Source organism: Chiloscyllium plagiosum, chromosome 21, assembly GCF_004010195.1.
Source record: "Chiloscyllium plagiosum isolate BGI_BamShark_2017 chromosome 21, ASM401019v2, whole genome shotgun sequence".
In the NCBI taxonomy this organism is placed as follows: Eukaryota; Metazoa; Chordata; class Chondrichthyes; order Orectolobiformes; family Hemiscylliidae; genus Chiloscyllium; species Chiloscyllium plagiosum.
The window spans coordinates 21,793,819-21,817,062 of NC_057730.1; the positions used below are offsets into that span (position 1 = coordinate 21,793,819).

The 23,244-nt window shown below is 40.6% G+C and overlaps 1 protein-coding gene across 1 annotated transcript; it reads right to left on the bottom strand.

The window, feature by feature from the left end:
* Positions 1-1,639: 1,639 nt before the first annotated feature.
* atp6v0cb (ATPase H+ transporting V0 subunit cb) lies at positions 1,640-19,994 on the bottom strand. The gene is made up of 3 exons (XM_043711481.1): positions 19,709-19,994; positions 7,767-7,950; positions 1,640-2,430 (listed from the first exon to the last, which is right to left on the bottom strand). Exons 1-3 carry the CDS (start codon positions 19,782-19,784, stop codon positions 2,226-2,228), a joined length of 465 nt encoding a protein of 154 aa, XP_043567416.1. The 5' UTR covers positions 19,785-19,994; the 3' UTR covers positions 1,640-2,225.
* Positions 19,995-23,244: the final 3,250 nt, after the last annotated feature.

The window sequence follows — 23,244 nt, forward strand, 5'->3', positions numbered from 1 at the left end:
ATTTGAATTGCAGTTCAACGGAGACATCTCAAATGAAAATGCCAAAAACTTAATTGAAGGAGAATCCAAAGTGCTTTTTGCAGATAACAGCATATTTGATGCTGAGAAATTCCAGGGAAGTATAACAACCCCATTTGGTGCAAACAAGCAGTTTAGTGGGGAAGACCAATGGGATCTATTGTTTACTGTTTAATTAATTTTGCAACTAATTAGACTATAATGTGGACTAAATTGCATGCAATATAGCTTGCAATTAGTCTTCAGTTCAACAAACAAGTATGGCTGTTAATTAAATGTGTACTCTGAAGCATCAGAAAGATTCATTACCCAATGAATGGAGTCAAACTCCATACTTGTCTCATTTCAGCAGGGAAAAAACAGGGCAGCAAAAGATAAGGAAATTAGAGTCTTATCCAAGGCTGAAGATAATGACTCCAGATTTTAAAATGGTCTAAGTTTAAAACTACAAGGTTGAAACTTGAAGTTGATTAAGCTGGTCAGAATTGTCACTACAAAAAAAGATTCCTGTAGGCTCCCAATTCAATAGAGCATTGAGCTAGTTTCAAATATACTTAGCAAAGTACTAGACATCAGTTGGAAAAAATGTAATGCGTCATTTAAGGCGTCACAGTATGTTATGTCAATCATGGCTGATCTGCACCTGAATATTCTTGATACAACTGAAGTCTACTAATCTGGATGCTCAAAGTTTCAACTAACCCAGTTACCTGCTTTTGTTTTTGGGTGGTGTGGGCAATAGGAAAAGAGCTCCTGGTTTCCACTATCCTTCCTACAGAGAACTTATTTCAAAACCAGTGAAACAATGGAGGCTCATGACAAACTTTAACCATTAAAAAAAATCAACTACATTAATAGTAGTTTGGGATCCACCATTCCTGTTGAAGCAATGTCAAAATGACTATGCATACTTTCCAATTTACTGAGGGTTGAATGGCAAGGCTGGTGACTACTGGCTATTCTAGATCTGTAAATAAGGAGACAAGCAAAATTCAGGATTGAATTCAGTGTCATGATTCACAAATCACTACAGCAATAGTTTGACTTTGTACTAATATAAATCTAACTAGTAAAAGTTATTCCTTTTGCCAACTTTATTTTTCAAGTTGAGCTAGGGATCTATGGGTCACTGAAATGTTAAGCCAAATTTGATTTTCTAAAGAGTATTAATCTGTTAAGGCATTTGCACTTTTCAGGAAGGTGGGGCTTTAACTTAGACCCTCTGGTCCAGAGGTAGGGGTACCACCACTGCATTACATTTTAACCAGTTCTCATGGTAGGATTTGAAGCCATATTCAGAGCATTAGCCCTAGTGTCTGGAATTACAAGCTCAGTAAGTGTTTTATTCTCCCACTGTCTCCCAAGCAACAATTCTGAATAAGCCACATGGTTCCTTGTTACCTACAAATGCTTCAGCATTAGCCCAGTAATGGCAGCACCAAAGTACTGATTTGTCAGCCAAGAAACCATTGCTCAAAAATGAAACTGCAATTAAAGTCAGTATCGACAGATGTCCCAAGACAAGCACAATAATTAGTATCAAGGATCTGAAAGTCCAGGTTTTAACCAATTGAAAAGAATGCACAAGTTTAAACAAAATGCTAGGCAACTTCATAAAAAAGGTAGTTGAGGATTTTTTTATTTGGAAACATCAGAAATGTAACACCCAATACTGGGTGCACACCTTTTATGAATAGGCATACATCTTACTACTGGAAACATTTTACATGTGCCTCAGGATGTTAAAAACACAAGTAGAACTCACTCCAATATCAATACACAAAAGTAGGACTATGATCAGATCCAATCTTTAACCAATTATTACATCCAGGGAGATCTGAGCAAATACAATTACTGACAGTGCAATAATCTACTATATCATTGGGACTCCAGAAATCTTGCTCCATAATAACAATGAACATTTTAAATCTTATAAATAAAATCAAGTGGAAGAAATGAAAACATTACAACCCTAATTGAATCAGAGTGCTCCTCAACAGTAATATGGATTGGAAATTGCATGTGTTTAGAAGCCACTGAATCTGGCTCTTAAAACCAATACAATTCTATACCTAAATATACACAAGACAGACAATCACTAACATACATTGCGCATTTACAAGAGATTGACTACCAAAGTGATACGACTGTACACATTCTGGAGTTAAGACCATTAGAATGACAGCTATGCACTATATTTGCAGGATTTATTTTGTGGAAAGGATCAGAGCAACAATCAGGCCATAAAGACCCAATACTTCAGCAAAAATGAGGATCAGGATCATCCCGACAAATAACCTTGGCTGCTGTGCAGTTCCTCGTACACCAGCGTCACCTACTATGCCAATAGCAAAGCCAGCAGCAAGACCACTCAATCCAACGCTCAAACCAGCACCCAGCTGAAGGAAGCTCCTGTAACATGAACATAAAAAAGTAGTTATATTCAAGTTGAGACATTTTCAATTCTGAAAAGACCCCTCAACATGCTGCAGGAATAGATCATGCTGCTCCAAATGTAGGTAAATATCCAAAGTAAATGGCTTATTTATTTCACAAGATTGCTAGAAATGTCATCCTTTACATACAGTCCAAACTAGAAATGACACTGCCCATACTTCCTGATCTTCCTTGCTAAAATTTCAGGAGCTATTGTTCAAACAGCAAAATGTGTAATTGCAACTTGCACTCCGGTCAGGAAGAGACTTAATTTCTGCACTGAACACGACCGTACAATGGAGACCTTAGTGCTCAAAAAAGGAGAGATCACATGAGGTAAACCTATAAAGTGAAAACCACAGTACACTTATGGCAGCAATATGGTGACATTATCCATCATGACAAGGGGGTTCCAGACGATGGAGGGAGGGACAGGACGGAGAGAGAAAACAGCAGAGGCGAATGGTGAAGTGTGATTTAGTGTTAACTTCTGGATATGTGCAAGGCCAAACAGAACAAAGAGATAATGGAGTCCCAATATCATCCCTTAAGCCCAAGAATCAAGAGACAAAACCAAACTGGAATAAAGTTTCAGAAACTTAGACTCCACCTGAACAGCACAGGTTGACTCAGTCACAGATCAGTATATCAAAGAAGAAAACTCAGCTAGCCAATCTCCAGATCTTGTCTGATGTACAAATATTTCACTTTACCACAGTAGTGTATGTGGATGGAGAAGTAAATCCTGACATTTCAGGGTTTATTAGCCAATACTAACACTTTCCCATCTGATTCAAGCCTTCAAACGTAAAGGCCAAAAACCACAGCTTATCCACAACATGTAAAAAGCCATTAATTTTAGAAACTAGCTTAAAAGATGCTGGAAGTATTGGTCAGACAGTGCCTGTGGACAGAAACAGCTGATGTTTCATTTCAATAATACAGCTTCTTAGAACTGAAAAAAAATAGGTAGACAATATGTTTAAATACAAGGAGGTATGGAAGTAGTAGAGAATAAACAAAGTCTGCCTGTGGACAGGAACAAAAATGGCTACAACAGACAACCAGGTGGACAATCATGCCTGTACCAGCTCTTCAAGTGCACCTGAACTGGTTGCATCCCATAGCCCCTTTTCTGCTCCACCCCCACTCTCCTCACCCATCCCTTTCCAAGGGAAGATTCAATTGTGGCTTAAAGGAATGAGCTGAAAATGTGTTGCTGGAAAAGCACAGGTCAGGCAGAATCCAAGGAACAGGAGAATCAACGTTTCGGGCATAAGCCCTTCTTCAGGAATCAGGCTTATGCCAGAAATGTCAATTCTCCTGTTCCTTGGATGCTGCCTGACCTGCTGCGCTCTTCCAACAACACATTTTCAGCTCTGATCTCCAGCATCTGCAGCCCTCACTTTCTCTCGCTTACAAGAATGAGCCAAAAAAACTCACTTTAGGCATATTCCAGATTTTAAGCTAAAACATCTCTGGAAATTCATCTTAAATCAGTGTCTCAACCCATCCAATCAATGAACAGTTGCCTAGTCCACACTGCCCAAATCCCTTGTGACCTCATATCTACTCAAAAGAGGAATCCCATTTATTCAAAGGCAAGAGCAAGTAGTGAAAAACAAAGCAAAAAAATGTTCATGCCTCTTCCTTACTCAATTGTTAGCCAGCTTTGGTCAAATTAACCACAGAAGACAGATTTAAGGTTCAATGCAAATTTCAAATGCATAGAAGTGGTTCATGTCTTATCTTTTGGCATTTAAAAAAGAAAACTTTGACAACATGTTTAGGAGTTGAAACTGGGCAGAAACAGAACAGGATTAACACATTTTTCAGCTATAGATCAAAGATAAAGTTTTCCAAGCACTGGATTAAACCAGAGATTTCAAATGGTCATGAGTTCATTTAGAGTGATAAGACTGCTGCACGTCAACTCAGATCAGACTATTAGAATGGCAGACATTTGATGATAGGAATTTCTTTAATGCTGAGTAATTTTAGCATTTTACTCTTCTCCATTATTTCTGGATTCTACATGCACAGCATACAGCAACAAAAGCAATTCAACCATACCTCCTAAAGCCTAGGGCCAGGACATCTAACATGCTGGTGCAAGGATTCACATATCTACTTCTAGGTCAATTTATAAGTGGAAACTTCAGAGCAATATTGAAAATCTTGCTTTGAGAAAAATCATTTCAGTAACTATTTAATTACACCTCAATACAATCACATCAAGGTAAACATTCTTTGTCTTAAAACACTGCAGAGAACCCATATGGCTAACAGGCAACAAGTGTGAAAAATTGCCTATCTACCCAAAAAAGCTGAAATGAGGAGCTGATAAGTGACTCAATTTACACTCAAGTTGATGGTATGTGTAATTTAGAGCTGTCATGCAACAATTACAGAGCAGTGGGAAGGTCACTATTGACTGAGTGCCAAGACCACTCAGCTCCTGACCTCATCACAACCCCAGTCTGGACAAAGGCAAAACAGCTAAACTCCAGGAGAGAGATTGTCTTGAACTGCCACTAAAATTGTACCAAACCTAAAATCAAATGGAAATTACAGGTCTCTTTTGGCTGTGCATAAGAACAGTGGCTACAGTTGAGGTCCATCACATCAAGACACTATACAAGTTCTTAGTGTAGTGTAATGTCCACAGCTGTCTTCAGCTGCTTCAGTTACCTTCCTACCATCAGAAGGATATGGTGGTGACAGGACCCAGCAAGAGACATTGAAGCAGCCTGTACCAATAGGCAACACTTGAAGATCCTGACTTGAGCTAAGGGGAAAGTAAATCAGGGGGATGCAGATGCAGAGAAATCAATAGCTCCAGAATCTTTTCTTCCCGTGATATTCAATGCCATTACTGCTCTTGAATACTTGTATTGTGTGGTCTATCATTGACCAGAAACCAAACTGGATCAACCATGGACACCAGAGCAGATGAAAGGCTGGGAATTAGTCTGAGTAAACTCAGGACTTTACTTCTAATTTGTAGTTGAACAGGCTTTAAAGAATGTGATGGAATATTCTACTTGTCTGAGGAGTGGAGCTCTAACTCTAAGCTCAACACCACATCTGGACAAAGTTTATTCCAGTGGCACCCCATTCACATAGGACAATTTTAGTAGCATACACCACCAACATGCACTGCAGCAACTCAAAAGCTCTTACATAGGATCTTCCAAACATTCCATACCTAGTTGGAGGAATGAATGGAATACTACTGACTGCACATGCCTCCAATGCCACATAGCATCATGAATTACATTGCCATTACTGCACTGTAATTGGAGGTCCCAGCAGCACAGTACATCTACACCATAATCTATGGCAGTGGTCCAAGCAGGCAACTCATTACCATCTTACAAGGGAGGGGTGGTGATCTATGGTGCCCACATGCTAAGAGGAAGTGTTTGACAAACTACATCTGCATCCTTAAAAAGGATGAATTTAAATTTTCAGAGCAACCTATTTAAATGGGAACACAGGGCAAGACTAAAACAATCTTAAAGTCATCTTAAGGACAATCAATTGCTCCTGTAACTGGAAACACCATACCTCAAGCAACTCCCTTGCAAAGAATAAAGCCTTGCTTAAAGTCCAAACACTACAGTGCTTTAACTGTAAAGTGAAACCCTACCAAACTTTTATACAAGATTCTGTACCAAAAACATCAACATGTTCCATACTACTCAAAGTTCACTACTTTAAATGACACCAGCCTCAATTAGGTAAAATCTTAGAGCAGTGATATGATCACCTAACATCTATTTATATACCAAAAGTGAATTCAACATCTGTGTCCATTCCAATATCTCCTTACTCATTTACAATACCTTTTGTTTTCAAGATCACATTAGGATGCTATTTCAATCAAATTGCTGCTGTACACAGCCCCAGAACAGACATGTTGCCAGCCAAAGACCTCTGCATAATTTACATTGACTCACTATCCTCCTTCCCTTCTGTAAGATTCAATAACACATTCTTCAGTCTCCTGCATAGTAACCTGTCAAAAGCCAAAATATTCTACACCTATTATTTCAAAATATTTGAAATCAATTTCCCTGGAGGAAGAAAACAAATATTTTCCATATGTTGCCATTTCATCTTCTAATGATTGACTCGGATGATCAAGTTAATTCTGTCTATAATTATGTACATTACAGTGAAACCATCTCCTCCATCTGCTGTACTAACAGAACAAATACACAACTCACCCAACAAACAGCAATTTTGATGCAAAGTCAGGGCTCACATTAAAGGATGCATCCCAAACAGTCCACTCCAGGAAAATAAATTTCAAGTTATGGTAAGATTGACATGCTCAACACACAAAGCTTTTTCTGGCTAAGAGATCATTGAATAGAAGGGTCAGACACTGCAAGGGTACAAAAATTGGACAGTGACAAAAAGATAGATATAATGACTGCTGTTTCTTTAATACTGGAGAACAGTGCATTAGAGGGTTCTCCAGCAGTGCATTGTTTTGTTTGATATTTATTGATGGTCTAGAACTGCACAGGTACCAATGCCAAAAATTTAAGTGGCAAGAAGCAGCAGTAAAGAGGATTTAGAGGCAGATAAAACTTAAATGCAGAGAAGCACAATATTTTGTCAGAATAAGGAGTGCCAACATAAGGGAATAACTTTTAATGGAGTTGCAGCACAGGAGCAAAGGTAACTACATATGAATGCATAAATCAATGAAGAATGCAAGTCCAGTTAAAGAATACAAAAGCAATGAATTTATAATGAACTTTTATAGAATACTGGTTCAACTGGAGCACTGTCTGCTGTTCTGGGCACAGAGATAAGCACAATTAGAGGGTGCAAAAAGATACAAAAGTTATTCCTGGGGCAAAGAACTTCAGGTAGAAAATCTGGAGAAACAGGACTAGTCAGAGGATTGACCATGGTCTTGACAAAGATTTGGAACTATCCACTGGCTGATTATCAAAAACAAATTTGTGGTGACTTACAGGCAAAGAACAGTCAAAAGGAAAAAGACTACATAGCAAGTGACTAGGTTCTGGAAAGCACTGTTGAGCCATATTTACTGGAGACCTACAAATAAAAGATTGTAGGGCTACAGAAAAAGCTGAAGTAGACAACTTTCTTAGAATCAATACAGACACCAGGCCTTGTGGTTGCAATGCATGACTTCATGCTGTCATTTAGTTCAAAGATGATTCTCTTGAATGAAGTTTTAAATAGCTAAACTCAAAAGAAAAACATTAATCACATATACAGCAGCTAGGCCACACAATGCAAGAAATTCCCAGTTAAGGGAGACTTACTTGAATAATGTTATTTTTTCTGTCAGTGAGTTGGCAATTAATACTGCCACCACCAGTCCATAGATAGCAATGATACCTGCCATCACAACAGGAATGATGGATTTCATGATCAGCTCAGGTCTCATAACAGACATGGCAGCAATTCCTGTTCCACTCTTAGCGGTACCATAAGCAGCTCCTAGAGCTAAAGAAAGGGAGAAAACAAAGAAAAAGCATGATAGAATCAACCAACCAATCTTACTGAAGTAATTTGAGAATTTGCACTCTGGTCTATAAAAGCTGGTTTAAACACCCAAATGCACAAACGGCTTCTAAAAAAATTTTAATACTCCTGAAGAGAACAAGTTATTCATTAGTTCTAAACCACTAGGTGAAGCACAAGGAACAGTTGGAAAGTGGAAGAACAGCCTGTAAAATCCTCACCAAATCAAGCTAATCTACAATTCTCACTGCAAGGTAGCAGTGTAAGGCAACAGATGGCATGTTTATTTTAACCAGCCTGATTTTACCAGCTCACTCAGCTACTGTTGGTCACCAGCTCCAAACTACCATCTGATCAGGTCTATTATATGCAATGAGAATGAGTTGTATTCCACTCTCCCAACACATAAGGAAGCTTACATAAGAACACTTCACTCAATTTAGACAAACTGCCAATAAGAATTCAGAATAAATTCTTCAAATGCCTACTGAAGACATCTGTAGAGACAAAACCCCCACATATGCATAAAATACTTATGCATTTCAAATGCCATAATCTACAAACATTTAAGATCAAGAGCTAGAAAGCAGGTTTTGTTTAGATAGCTTTAACTAGAGACTGAATGGCTTCTTTCCATTCCATACATTTCAATGCTTAAGATTATAAAAACTACAGCTGGCAGCAACAGAAGCAGTAGCAGTAAATACTGCTGCCCAATAGCAGCTGTTTGACCCTGGTGTCAAACTCAATCTGGTTTACCAAATTGAGACTTTAGTAATTCCAAGATGGAGATATTTATTAAATGCAAACAGTTCAGATCACAAATTTACATTATACACAAGCAGGACACCACAATTATGCAAACTTCATCTAGACAGCTTAAAACCAAGCCTTTATCACATTCAGTAATGTGAAGCTCAACTGCTGCATCAGAAAATAAAGTGAAGTTTGAATGAAACAGATGACAATTGTTCACTACAAAGCTCTTCATGCTGCTGAAAGGGGAAAGATCCAAACAGTTCCCTGGATTAAACTTTAGTAAGTGGGGAACTAATCAATGAGACATTGGACAGGATCAAAGGAGTAGTTAATTTTTAGTTTATATAGAGGGAATGTTCCATGTTATCAATAGCAAGATTTATTGGGTGTCCCTCCATTATTTCTGAACAGTGGGAACATTACCCAAGCATGACCCCTCCATGACAACAACGCAAAGCAAAGAGGATGAAGGTTGCTCAGTCATCAAGAAAGTGTGAATACTAGTCACCCAAGTTACTATTTCAGTGGAAAGGATGTCAGTTGGAACAGGATGTCACTAAATTAAAAACACAGCCTTTATGAATCAGTGATCATTAACTGTAGCAGTAGTCATCCCACATTCAGGATAGTATGCACACTAAAGTCCAGAGGAATTAGCACCCCTTGGAACATTGTCATCCCGTTTCCCTCTCCAGTCAAAGAAGAATGTTCAGAAGCACAGTATAGTTTCACCTCCATCTTTATTTTAGGCCTTGGAGAGGGAGAACAAATTGCCCATGTGCAAAGACAGTTCATGGTCTTCTCGAAGAACGGTTTCTCAAATGAACTGGTGTCATTTTACAGGGAGGAGCATCCAGATAAGGCAACACACATCAATTGATAATGGTCACCCAATTAATAAGTATCAAAGGCAGAGACCAAACCCTTTACTGTTATGCAAACAGTGTTCTTAACCTCGTTAACTGGATTTGTACAATGGATTCATTTCCCCTTGTTAGCCGACCTTGCATACTGAATGCATCCAATATTGTTAAATGGCTCTGCATAATGACTGCTTTTCCACCTTAACCCATTACCCTTGCCTCCAGCATCCCATTATTAATGATGAAGTTCTATCTTACGAGTCATGCTCAGCTGAATCTCTTGTTTAGAAAACTCAACTTTTCCTACCTGCTCATACCTACACATTCTCAACAGGCTTAGATTAAGTTGGTTCAGTAAGTGTGGCTTCAGTTGACAAAAAGGCAGGTCACACTGCCTATCCCTAATGCGTTGGTTCATACAGCAGTGAATATTTCTCATGAACAGGAAAATGGTTTCTAATACTAGCCAGACACTGGTCACTTTTGTAACTGCCACCCCATAGTGTCTAGAATTCAATTCCATAACCAGATTAAAAATTCAGCACCTGGATTTTTAATCCAGTTATAAAGTCTGTGCCACTGTGCCATGTGGGTGGCACAGTGGCACAGTGGTTAGCACTGCTGCCTCACAGCGCTAGAGACCTGGGTTCAATTCCCACCTCAGGCGACAGACTGTGTGGAGTTTGCACATTCTCCCCGTGTCTGCGTGGGTTTCCTCCGGGTGCTCCGGTTTCCTCCCACAGTCCAAAAATGTGCAGGTTAGGCGAATTGGCCACGCTAAGTTGCCTGTAGTGTTAGTTGCAGGGATAAATGTAGGGGAATGGGTCTGGGTGGGTGCGCTTCTGCAGGTCGGTATGGACTTGTTGGGCCGAAGGGCCCGTTTCCACACTAAGTAATCTAATCTATTAAAGCAATTACTCCACTAGTACATGGGACCTTTGAACTACTTGGATCAAGAGATTTGGCAGCCAATGACTGAAGTCAATCACTTTGTGAATTGTGCCAGTTTAGACTGGAGAAACATTTGTTTGACAGTTGAATATACAACAGGAGAGAAAATTGAAAATGGAATTAGGTCCAACACTGCACTTTCAATGCCCCTAAACAAATGTCTACTCAGACAAGAATAGTAGCATATTTCTGTCAAGTTGAAGGCCAGCTAGTCAGTTAAAAAAGAAATTAGATTAGAAAACAGTTATTAAAAATCTGAAAAAGTGCAAGCGTTTAGAAATTAATTGAAAGGTAATTGGAACTGATATGGACAATTTTCTAACGCCATTCAATATAACAGAAGTCATCTGAAATGACTACATTTCTCAATTGACTATATTTCTCAATTGATATCTTATAAATAAAGTGCACACAAACCTGGATATTGTAACCTTTAACTGATAACTCAAATTCTAATTTGAATTTCAGTACTAAGATGCCATAAAGACCACTTTCAAGAGTGTACCTTGCTATGATTCAAGAACTCATGTGCAAAATCTTGATTATAAATCACATGAATCAAAGATGTGCAAAGTTGTACAGATGGGGAAAATAGTTTACAGATGAATGTCAAAGTGGAAGTATAGCAACTGGAAAAACACAGGTGCAAGGAAAGCTGTAAACTGGAACAGGAATTGACTTGCCAACCTCAATCTTGTCCCATTATTCCAGTCTTTAATTTATTCATAACTTTATATAATTCTGTAATCCAAGATGGCACCAGAACATATACTTTTCACTACTGGGCGAGAATATTAAATCCAAAGTCATGTTACTACCTCAAAGTAGTGCTACACAGAAGTGGGTAGAAATGCCTGAAGAGCATGACAGACAACAGACAAGACACTAATTTCACCTCAGCTGGCTACCCTGCTGAATAACAGTTGAATTATCTTCATTTTCTCAGCAGCAGTTGCTGTGGAAGGAGCAAGACAACCAGAGGCCCGACAAGGAGGTGGGAGTAAAGTTTCAAAACATACCTCATGGCACAGCATTTGCTGAGCAGGAGCCGGTATAGGACTGCTGGGTAAGCAAGGCTTTATATTTGGGTGGAATGGAGGTTAGGGCAGTTGAATGTTCCTTCTGCAGAATGTGGGAGGTAGGGTCACCAGTGTCCCTGTTAACTGCATCTGCAGGAAGAGCATGCAACTCCTCAACCACATTATGGAACTGGAGCTGGGTGAACTTTGGATCATTCAGGAGGTGGAGGGGAGTATTGAGACAAATTACAGGGAGATAGTCACACCTCAGGTACAAGGTGGTGGTTGGGTTACTGTCAGGGGACAAAAGGGAACCGGCAGACTCTTAGGGATCCCTGTGGCTGTTCCACAACAAATATTTGCTTTGGATACTGTTGGTGGGCCTACCAGGGTAAGCAATAGGGCACAACTGTCCCTGTTGCTCAGGAGGAAGGGGGGGAAAAGAGCAGAACTTTAGTTGTTGGGGACTCCCAAGTAGGCAGGAAGAGATGGGAATTTAAGGCAGAAATTCAGGGAGCTAGGATAAACAATTATCTCTGGTTTGTTGCCTATGCCAGCAAGGTGGGGAAAGAGAGAGAAAGTAGTTTAACATGTGGCTACAGAGATGGTACAGGAGGGTGGGTTTTGGATTCTTGGAAAAGTGGGCCTCATCTTGGGATAGGCGAGACCTCTACAAAAAGGATGGTCTTCACCTGAAGCAGAGGGGTGCCAATATCAGGGGGGGGGGGGGGGGTTTAATAATGCTCTTCAGGTGGGTTTAAACTAATTCAGCAGGGGGGGGGGGGGAAGATGAGGACCTACTTGGAGTATACAGGTGGTTGAGAGTCCAAAATAAGGTTTCAGGGTCACAGAGGGCACTGGCAAGCAAGAAGTTGGTTTGAAGTGAGTCTATTTCAACACCAGGAGCATCCAGAATAAGTGAACTTGCAGCATGGGTTGGTATCTGCGATTTAGATGTTGTGGCCATTTCAGAATAGGTAGAGCAGGGACAGGAATGGTTGTTGCAGGTTCCAGGATTTAGATATTTCAATAAGAACAGAGAAGATGGTAAAAGAGATGGGGCATGGCATAATTAGTCAGGACAGTATTACAGCTGCAGAAAGGACATTTGAGAACTTGTCAAATGAGGTAGTATGGGCTGAGATTAGAAACAAGAAAAGGAGTGGTCACCCTGTTTGGAGTTTTCTATAGGCCTCTAAATAGTTCGAGTTTTAGAGGAAAGATAGCAAAGATGATTCTCGGTAGGAGGAGTGTAACCAGGTAGTTATGGGAGACTTTTGATTTTCCAAATATTGATTGGGAATACAATAGTTCAAGTACTTTGGATGGGTCAGCTTTTGTCTGTTGTGCGCAGGAGGGTTTTCTGACTATGTATTCAGGCTAACAAAAGGGACAAGGCCACATCAGATTGAGTACTGGGTAATGAACCCAGCCAGGTGTTGGATTTGGAGGTAGGTGAGCACTTTGGTGCTAGTGACCACAATTCAGTTATGTTTACTTTAGCGATGGAAAGGCATAGGTATACATCAGAGGGCAAGAGCTACAGCTTTTTTTTTGGGGGGGGGGGCAGGAAAGAAGCAATTACAATGCATTAGACAAGATTTACAATGCATATAACGGGGAAGGAAACTGCAGGGGATGGGCACAATTGAAATGTGGAGCTATTCAATGAACAGCTACTGCGTGTCCTTATAAGTACATACCTGTCAGACAGGGAAGTTGAGTGCAGGAGTGGTTTACGAAGCAAATTGAATCTTGTCAAGAGGAAGAAAGCAGCTGGTTAGGATGAGATGTGATGGCTTAGTTAGGACGATTGAAAGTCAAAGTAGCCAGGAAAGACCAAGAGAGCCACGATGAGCAATGAGGGGGTCATGAAAAGTTGTTAGTGGATAGAATCAGGGAAAACCCTTAAACTTTCTATAGGTATCAGGAAAGACTGACTAGAATAAGATTAGGGCCAATCAAGACAGTAGTGGAAGTTGTATGTGGAGTAAGAAGAGATGGGGAAGCACTAAATGAATATTTTGTCAGTATTCACACTGGAAAAGACAACATTGTCGAGGAGAATACAGAGATACAGGCTACTAGACTAGATGGGATTGAGGTTCATAAGGTGGTGGCATTAGAAATTTTGGAAAGTGTAAAAATAGATAAATCCCCAGGTCAGATGGGATTTATCCTAAATTTTCTGGGAAGCCAGGGAGGAGATTGCAAAGCGTTTGGCTTTGAATTTTAGTCATCGACTACAGGAATAATACCAGAAGACTCGAGGATAGCAAATGTCACCTTTTTCAAGGAGAGTAGAGACAACCCTGGTAATTACAGTCCAGTGAGTCTTACTTTACTCAACCAAAGGGTTGAAAAAGATTCTTGGTAGTGTGGATGAGCAGAGGTCTCAGTGTCCACGAACAGATCTGTCAAAGTTGCCATCCAGTTTAATAGGGCTGTTAAGGCAGCATATGGTGTGCTAGCTTTTATTAGTAGAGGGATTAAGTTTCAGAACCATGAGGTCATGCTGCAAAACTCTGGTGCGGCCACACCTGGAGTACGTGTACAGTTCTGGTCACCACATTACAAGGAGGATGTGAAAGCTTTGGAAAGTATCTAGAGAGGAAATTCATTAGGATGTTACCTGGTATGCAGGGAAGGTCTTACAAGGAAAGGCTGAGCGACTGGAGGGTGTTTTCACTAGAGAAAAAGTTAAGAGGTGACTTAATTGAGACATGAGGGTTAGATCAGATGGATTGAGAGTGCCTTTTTCAGAGGATGGTGATGGCCACCACAAGGGAGCATAGTTTTGAATTGAGGGGTGATAGATTAGGACAGATGTCAGAGGTAGTTTCTTTACTCAGTAGTAGGGATATGGAACACTGCCTGCAACAGTTGTAGACTCACCAACTTTACAGGCATTAAATGGTCTCAGATAGGCACATGAATGGAATGGTGTAGGTTAGATGGGCTTCAGATTGGTTTCACAGGACAGCGCAGAGGGCTGAAGGGCCTGTACTGCACTGTAATGTTCTATGTCTATGTCCTATGTAAAGGACACAGGACAGTCAAAACCAATCTGCCAATCTATTTAAAAAGGGAGGTTCCTAAACAGCAGGATCCCACTTGGGCTGCAGCAAGTGATAGACTGAAGCTGGTGGCAGAGTCTTGCTGCCCACTGTTCCTCCAATTAGTGCAGGCACAACTTTAAATCTTCACACATTAAGTGCCTCAGCACACAAACAGAAATAATGGAGATAGGTTGAGAAATTTAAAGTCACAGGTCCAACCTCAATGTGTTCATTCCATTCACTTGACTGCCCATACTTCTGCTCTTCATTACAGGGAAAGCTTTTGAGTCATTCCTGTTCACTGGAACTCCACCTGATCCAGCAAGTTACAAATTCATGATGTTTTGCAACCATCAGGCAAAAGCCTGCTAAAACAGCTCAAGACAAGATTATTCCAACAGCTGTCTTTTATAAAAGTATCAGCTTCATTTAGTGTAACATTACAACTGCTCAGTTTAAAAAGGGCCCCTGCCCCTATAAGGGTCAGAGATAACCATAAGACTAGAGATAATAACCAATTCAAGACAGATGAACAGTAAACGATTTCAAAATCAGAATCATGCATTCAAGTGGCCTGGATACAATTGAGGTTTGGATCCATAGCTTTAAGTGAGGGTAAAGAGAGTCATGTGACTTGTCATCCATCCAACAGTAAGACATTGACTGTAAGGAGGTAAAAGTTTAGATTGGAGTCATTTAGGTGTGAACCTTAGCTCAGTCTATAGATACCCTTTACTCTGGTAAGGCAACACGCAGAAATAGCCAATTTGTTCTTCTACACACTACCTATAGGGGTAGCAACTGGTGCATAGTTTGTTTAAGGTTGCCATCACATCAACTAGCTACACTAGCTATTTTTAATGTGCATACCTTTATCTCAATTTGAAAAAGGTCAGATATGGCATGATGAGACATAATCTGACCGACAAACATCTCCAGCATTTGTTTTCAATTTAGATTGGTATGGTTTGCTTTGCAGTGCAAGTTTATGGTGAATAGGTTTATGACATCCCAGAAAAGGTGTGGTATGAAGTTGGAAGCCATTGTGCTTTAAACCATCCACTAAGATTAAGGGGAACTGGAATCCAAAATGCTAATTAGCACTTCCACCATAATTCAAAGGTTGTTTTCTCTGCCTCCTTTCCCATTAGCGATCAAGATCAGATTACAGTCTTCCCCACAGATCAAATGATTACATACAGCAGTTGTGGGGCCGGAGAAGAGGTAGGTTTGGTTGTGTACATTACCACAGCCAGATGCAGGAGGGACAGCCTTTGGCCAACAACATCCTGCAATCCCCAAAGATCACAAGACATTTGTCCTGGCATTGTGAAGGTGAATCATTAATTCACTGTTAAGAATCATTAAAATAGAGGAAAGCAACTGGGGTCTGATATAGTATTAAGTTTTAAAGCAGGGAACAGAAATCATTAGAAACTGGGAGCAACTGTGGACTCTGTTACACAACAATACCATGGGAGATGCAATGTGAACCAAATATAATAAGGCTACTTTTCTGTGTTTTTGCTAGATTAGATTCCCTACAGTGTGGAAACAGGCCCTTCAGCCCAAGTCCACCCTCCAAAGAGCAACCCACCCAGACCCATTCCCCTACATTTGCCTCTCACTAATGTACCAACACTATGGGCAATTTAGCATGGCCAACTCACCTGACCTGCACATCTTTGGACTGTGGAAGGAAACCCAGACAGTTGCAGGTGGAGGAAATTGAACCCAGGTCCCTGGCACTGAGGCCAAAATGCTAACCACTGAGCCACCCCCATCTTGATTTTTGACTTCTCACAAAAATCTTAAATTGCAAAATTGTTACATAACCTTTTCTGCTATTCAATTAAACCTAAAGAAAGTGATAACTGTTGAATCACCCATCTCAAACAAACTAACAATAGTTAATATTTCAGTATTAGTTTCATTAAATGCAGAACTTGCATCCTGAAGAGGGGCAAGTTTTATTCAAATCATGTCCTTATGTGCACAAGGATTCACAAGTCAGCATGCCTCCAGCTAACTTGTCAACTGATCAGTACCCTTTTCTCCAGTAGCACAACTTGCAAAAGTATCCAAATTGTTCTTCTACAAAGCTACCTAACTGGGTTCCAACTGATGTATAGCTGGAACAGCACAGCAGGTCAGGCAGCATCCAGGGAACAGGAGAATCGACGTTTCGGACATAAGCCCTTCTTCAGGAAGGGCTCTAAAAACCTGAAGGGCTTATGCCCGAAATGTCGATTCTGCGCTGTTCCAACAACACATTTTCAGCTCTGATCTCCAGCATCTGCAGACCTCACTTTCTCCTCCAACTGATGTATAGTTTGTTTAGGGTTGCCACCACATCAGCTAATTACACTAGCTATTTTTAAGTGTGCATACTTTGATCTCAATTTGGAAAGTGTCAACAGATTAGCATGGATGCGACAACCTGAGTAGTGTTGACATACCAACTACTGCAATGAATAGAAATTACAAAAATGCTGTTCTAAGCAGTGGAATAAAGAGGAACTGGTGTGCAGAAGCAGGCATGCAGGTCCAACAATCCCATATTTAGTATTTTTTTTTAGATATTACAAAAAGCACCCCTAATCTGGAGGGTATAGATCTATTTATCCTTGAAATACTCCCATATTAGACGGTCATTAGAGTATATTATACTCTAATATCAGTCAACCTGAATTTGCCTGGTGCATGCATGTGCACATATTCAGGGTGGGGAAATGGAGAAGAGACCACTAAGTCAGTGAATTAACATGGGATCCCAAAATTGACTTATTTGGCATTAAGTCAGTGTTCATTTAATCCAAATTTGATTATTAAAATCTATGATTAGAATCCCAATTATTTCCACATTCAGGGTGTTAATTGCTACTGTACTGTGTGAAGATTTCAAATCCAGTTTAAAAAGCAACAAGCAGTGAACAGCAAGTAGAATCCCAAATGTGAAGAGACAAATGGTAAACATGGTGCTCTAAAAACCTGAATTTAAATATTATGGAGTCAGAAGAGAATCAAATTAGATGAATCTGGTTTATGCCTCTCAACAGGCCTCAAATAAAGACAGGGTATAGGCCATTATTCAGGTTCATAATGTAACTCATTTATATATGTTCATAAATTCAAATGCAGGGAACCTGTTCTTCACTGAAGGAAATGCCTAAGCCTTGTGCTTTGTTTTGAAGCTCATATGAGCTATTACAGAATTGGTCCAACTCATCCATACCAACCAAATATCCAAAAATCAATCTAGCCCCATATCCCTCTAAACCCTTCCTATTCTTGTAGCAATCCAGATGCCTTTTAAGTGTTGTAACTGGACCAGCCTCTACCACTTCCTCTGGAAGCTCATTCCATACATACACCATCTTCTGCACAAGATTGCCCCTTCGTTCCTTTTTAAAATCTTTCCCCTTTCACCCTAAACCTATGCCCTCTAGTTCTGGACTCCCACAACCCAGGGAAAAGATTTGTCTATTATTCCTATCCACACCCCTCTTGATTTTTTAAAGCATCCAAGGTCACCCCTCAGCCTCCGACATGCCAGTGAAAAAAAAGCCCCAGCCTGTTCAGCTTGTCACGATAGCTCAAACCCTCCAACATCCTTGTAAATCTTTTCTGAACCCTTTCAAGTTTCACAACATGCTTTCTATAGAAGAGACCAGAATTGCACACTATATTTCTTCCACCCCTCTCCTCCCCCCCTCGAGTGTGGCCTAACCAATGTCCTTACAGCTGCAACATGATCTCCCACCTCCTATATTCAAAGCTTGTACCACAGCAAAACCTCAGCCAGCATAGCATAAAATTTGGTTCATTTGAAATTTGGTATTCTTACATTTGTCCCAAAAAATACAAGGCAAAAAGCTTCAGCAATACAGATCATATCAATACACAGGTTAGTCATTACCAAATGTTAAACGGGGTGAGGCAGTTGCTATAGGTTTTAACCAGTTTATAATTTTCAATTAATCCTCCAGTTAATGATTTCGAAGAACGTCACATCCAATGAAAAATTCTCAGATCTGTGCATACCCAGCACACCAAGGTTAATTATCCATTCAAGGAATTTACATTATTGCAACATAATTTAGATTGCTTTAATTTTTCACGAACAGATCACCCATGGCGTCGAGATAAATCATTCAAACCCTAAGAAATTATGGCAGTGCTGGGAAAGCCAAGCAGAATTGCACTCATTGGAAGATGTCCAAGTTTAATGTACCCCAGTATCTTTCCGGCCAAAAGAATTTCGATTCTTTCCTTAGGACAGTTACCCCTTCAAAAGCCACCTTGCAGTATTTATTTTACAAAACTGAAATACCAGGCGTAAAAAATTCTGTATAAAAAGGCAGATTAATTCGCTGCAGATAGATTTTAAAGCTAATTATCTTAGACGGTTATAAAGCTACATTTTAGGTTTCCTGTAGGGCAAAACTAAACTCAAATTCAAATACGCAAACCCCGAATCCATTAAAATTTGGGGGGGAGGAGAACACTTTTGTCCTTTAAAAGCTAATTGGAAACGTTGAATTAGAAGGTAAAAGTGAAAGTGTTGCAGTCCACGTATACACACGTTAACACCCGCACCCCAATCATATGATCCGCTCGGGACTGTCCTTGCCGAAAATTACCGAACCCTCCTTTGCACGCGTCCTCCACCCAAAACCACAACGCACCATGGGTTGTCACGGACCGGAAATACCCGAACGGCGACAGCCCCACTAGTCGGACAGGCCCGAACAAGATTCGGGGGAACAGTACCACCCTCCGGAAATACCCGAAATCAGTCAGCTGGTGACAGAAAGAGCCGAAGTGTCTCGAGCGGCGGCTATTAGAGAAGGATCTACGCAGACAAGAGCGTCCACTGCAGGAAATACCGGCACCGGCAACAACCATTAGAGGGTGAAAAAAAATAAAATATACCCAGCCTCGTTCGTGATCATTTTATAGTTAAAAGCACACAAATATACCATAACCTAATGAACGAAGCACCCTCTTGAGGGGAGGAACCAAAAAGAGATAGATAGTAACAGGCAGTCTCTCCATTCCTCTTGATGGGGACAAACACGAGACTCACCGCTGAAAACCATTGCAGCTGAGGCGCCCATCACTGCAAAGAAGGGAGAGTATTCGGGAACTTCGGAGGTGGACATCTTGTCAGTGATTGGCGTGAAATACTAACTACAGGCGAATATACAAAGCAGACGGCTTGTCGTCTCGTTTCTTGCTCGTCTCTTCTATCCGTCTACTGTTACGTTGTCTTGCTTTTCCTGTCTCAACTTCCCCCCACCAACCTTTCCCGAACACCACCTCCCGTCACACAGGGAGAAGCTCTGCTCCTGCCCGACCCTAAATACAAACTACCAACAAAATGGCGGGGCGGGGAGAAGCACGTGACCGCGCCCGGGGGGTCAACCATTGTCGCCTTGCAAATGGGGGAGATTACACACAGCAATCCAACTTAAATCGACTCTCTGATTTACCACCGACAGACGCAAATTTTGTTTATAGCTGTTACATTTTAAAATTCCTACTTGAGCGTTTATTCTCTTTTGTAAGCTTAAAGCATTGGTTGTCATAAAGGCTTTTCTTTCCTTCACTCCTGAGCCGCCGTGTTGGTAGCCTCCGCTGCGGGCTCCTGTGTAAATCTGCTCGATGGTTCAACAGGGCCAAAAAAAACCTTTAAAAGGATAGATTTTCAATTCCAACGGACAATTCAACACCACTATTCAAACCCTTTGCCTTGTTCAGCTGTTGTCACAACGCGTTTATTTCTTTAAAGTCTGCACTTGTTCTGTCTGTGGAAGATATCAAATGTGCGGGGCACGTGATATTTCATTCAATCCTTTGCATTCAGTATTTTAGCCATCGCACCTGTATCTAAATGTACACTCGGGCACACAGTATTTAGTTGACTTTCAGGATACCCAAATCACTGAACTGCCTTCGAGTGTATTACATTGCCTGAAGGGATTGAGATATTTTTAATTCAAACTAAAGGTCATTTGTGTGACCTGAAGAGGTAGTCGATGACTACAGTAAACGTCCTCTTTTCATGCATCGCTGCGCTCGAATTTAGTTTTGCAGTAACATTACCTATCACATGTAACACTGCTGTTTTCTGCTTGGATCGAGTATCTTTGCGCACACTCATCAGCATGTGCGACTAGTTTGAACTAGCCTTGGAGCCATAGTAAATCGAGGCAAGGCCATGTTCTATGGAACTGGGGCGACTGATCTTTTCTCCCTTTCCCCGGGTCAGGACAGATATCCTGAAGGTCCTGGACATTTGGTTTGGAGGGGCTGGGGCATGCGCCAAAACGTGGGAAGAAAGTATCGCCAAGGTAAGGCAGAAACTTGGCAAATGGAAGCATCATCAGTTGTGATGCTCTCCGTGGTGTTGTACAGGTCATTCTGGATGTAGGTTTGCTTGCTGAGCTGGAAGGTTCATTTTCAGACGTTTTGTCACCATACTAGGTAACATAATCAGTGAGCCTCCAAATGAAGCGATGGTGACATGGCCCGCTTTCTATATATGTGTTTAGGTTTCCTTGTGTTGTTGATGTCATTTCCTGTGGTGACATCATTTCCTGTTCTTTTACTTAGGGGGTGGTAAATGGCATCCAAGTCAATGTTGATAGAGTTCCGGTTGGAATGCCATACTTCTAGGAATTCTCGTGCATGTCTCTGTTTGGCTTGACTTAGGATGGATGTGTTGTCTCAGTGGAAGTAGTGTCCTTCCTCATCCGTATGTGAGGATACTAGTGAGAGTCGGTCATGTCTTTTTGTGGCCAGTTGATGTTCATGTATCCTCGTGGCTAGTGTTTGTTACATTCTTGGGAGTTTTGTTTGTTGTTTGTATAGGGTCTTTCAATTTCATTAGCTGCTATTTTAGTGTGTTCATGGGTTTGTGAGCTACCATTATGTGAAGACATCTGAGTGGTCTGGCAGTCATTTTTGAGATGTCTTTGATGTAGGGGAGAGTGGCTAGGGTTTCTGGATTTGTTTTGTGTGCTTGTTGGTGTTTGTTGCTGAGAAATCAGTGGATTGTGTTCATCGGGTCCCCGTTCTTTTTGAATATACTGTGTAGGTGATTTTCCTCTGCTCTGCGTAATTCCTCTATGCTGCAGTGTGTGGTGGCTCATTGAAATAATGTTTTAATGCAGCTTCGTTTGTGGGTGTTGGGATGATTGCTTCTTTGGTTCAGTATTTGGTCAGTATGTGTTGTTTTCCTGTAGGCACCGGTTTGAAGTTCCCCATTGGCTGTTTGCTCTACTGTGACATTTAGGAATGGCAGTTTGTTGTTGTTTTCCTCCTCTTTAGTGGATTTTATGCCAGTAATGGTATTATTGATGGTCTTGAAGGTTTCCTCTAATTTGTTTCATTTGGTGACATCCATGTAGCAGATCCAAAGTTTAGGTTGGATGGTTGGCAGAGCTGTTTGTTTGAGTCTCTGCATTACTGCCTCTGCTAAGAACCCTGATATTGGAGATCCCATGAGTATTCTGTTGGTTTGTCTGTAGGTTTTTTTGTTGAAAGTGAAGTGGGTGGCAAACACTTAGCAGATGGAGTTTAATATGGGAAAGTGTGAGGTTTTGTATTCTAGTTGGAAGAATCAAAAGACTGACTATAATTCAAAAGGAGAGAGACTCCAAAAATGTGCAGCACAGAAAGATCTGGATGTTCTTGTGCATGAAACACAAAAAGATTAGCATGCAAGTGCAGCAAGTAATTAAAAAGGCAGATGGATTTTTTCCCTTTATTGTTAGGGGGTCAGTTTAAAAATAGGGAAATTTTGTTACAACTGTGCAGAGTGTGGTGAGGCTGCAGCTGGACTACTTTGTACAGTTTTGATCAATTTACTTTAAAAAAGGATATTCTGGCATTAGAGGCAGTTCAAAAGAGGCTAGAGGGCAACTCTGAGTGTCAGGTTAGCTGAGGAGGGAGCATAGCATTGAGAAAGATTTGTTTGGCAGTGCAGAACTTGAGGATTGCTGAAAAAGGGCATTTGATTGAAGCATTATGTCTTGTTTTAATCAGGGCAATTCGCTAGAAATACCAATGTAAAGAGAAAATACATCCTATATGAGAATGCTGGTTGATTGACAAGTAGGTTCTGTTTTGTAGAATTATTGCCATGGAGAATGCACCAGTTGATAACTGACAGTTAACTACCAAGCTTTGCATAAAATTCTAAACCAGGCAGATTGACTCTGATTGGTGAAGAAATTGCCCTGAGAAATGAGCCACAGAATGGCTGTTGAATTTAAGTAAGAAAAGCATATGTATATGTTATTCCTGTCTGTAAAGAATGGGACCCTGTGCATCAATATGCCCAATAAATGGAATTGCGTCACTTTGCAAATTCAACTGACTATTTTAAATTGTACACATGATTGTACCCCAAATAGGAGACAGCCATTTCTCATTTCTCACGGCAATATGTGAACCAACTAGAATCAGGTTGCCTGGTTTAAAACTTTAACAACCCAATAAATAAAAAAGATTCTGGGTAATCCAAGATGGAGGATAGCAAAAAAATTTATGGCTGTGAGAGCTACTCCTTTTTTGAGGTATTTTAGGTGTTGGAGGTGATTTCCTCGAATTCCAGTA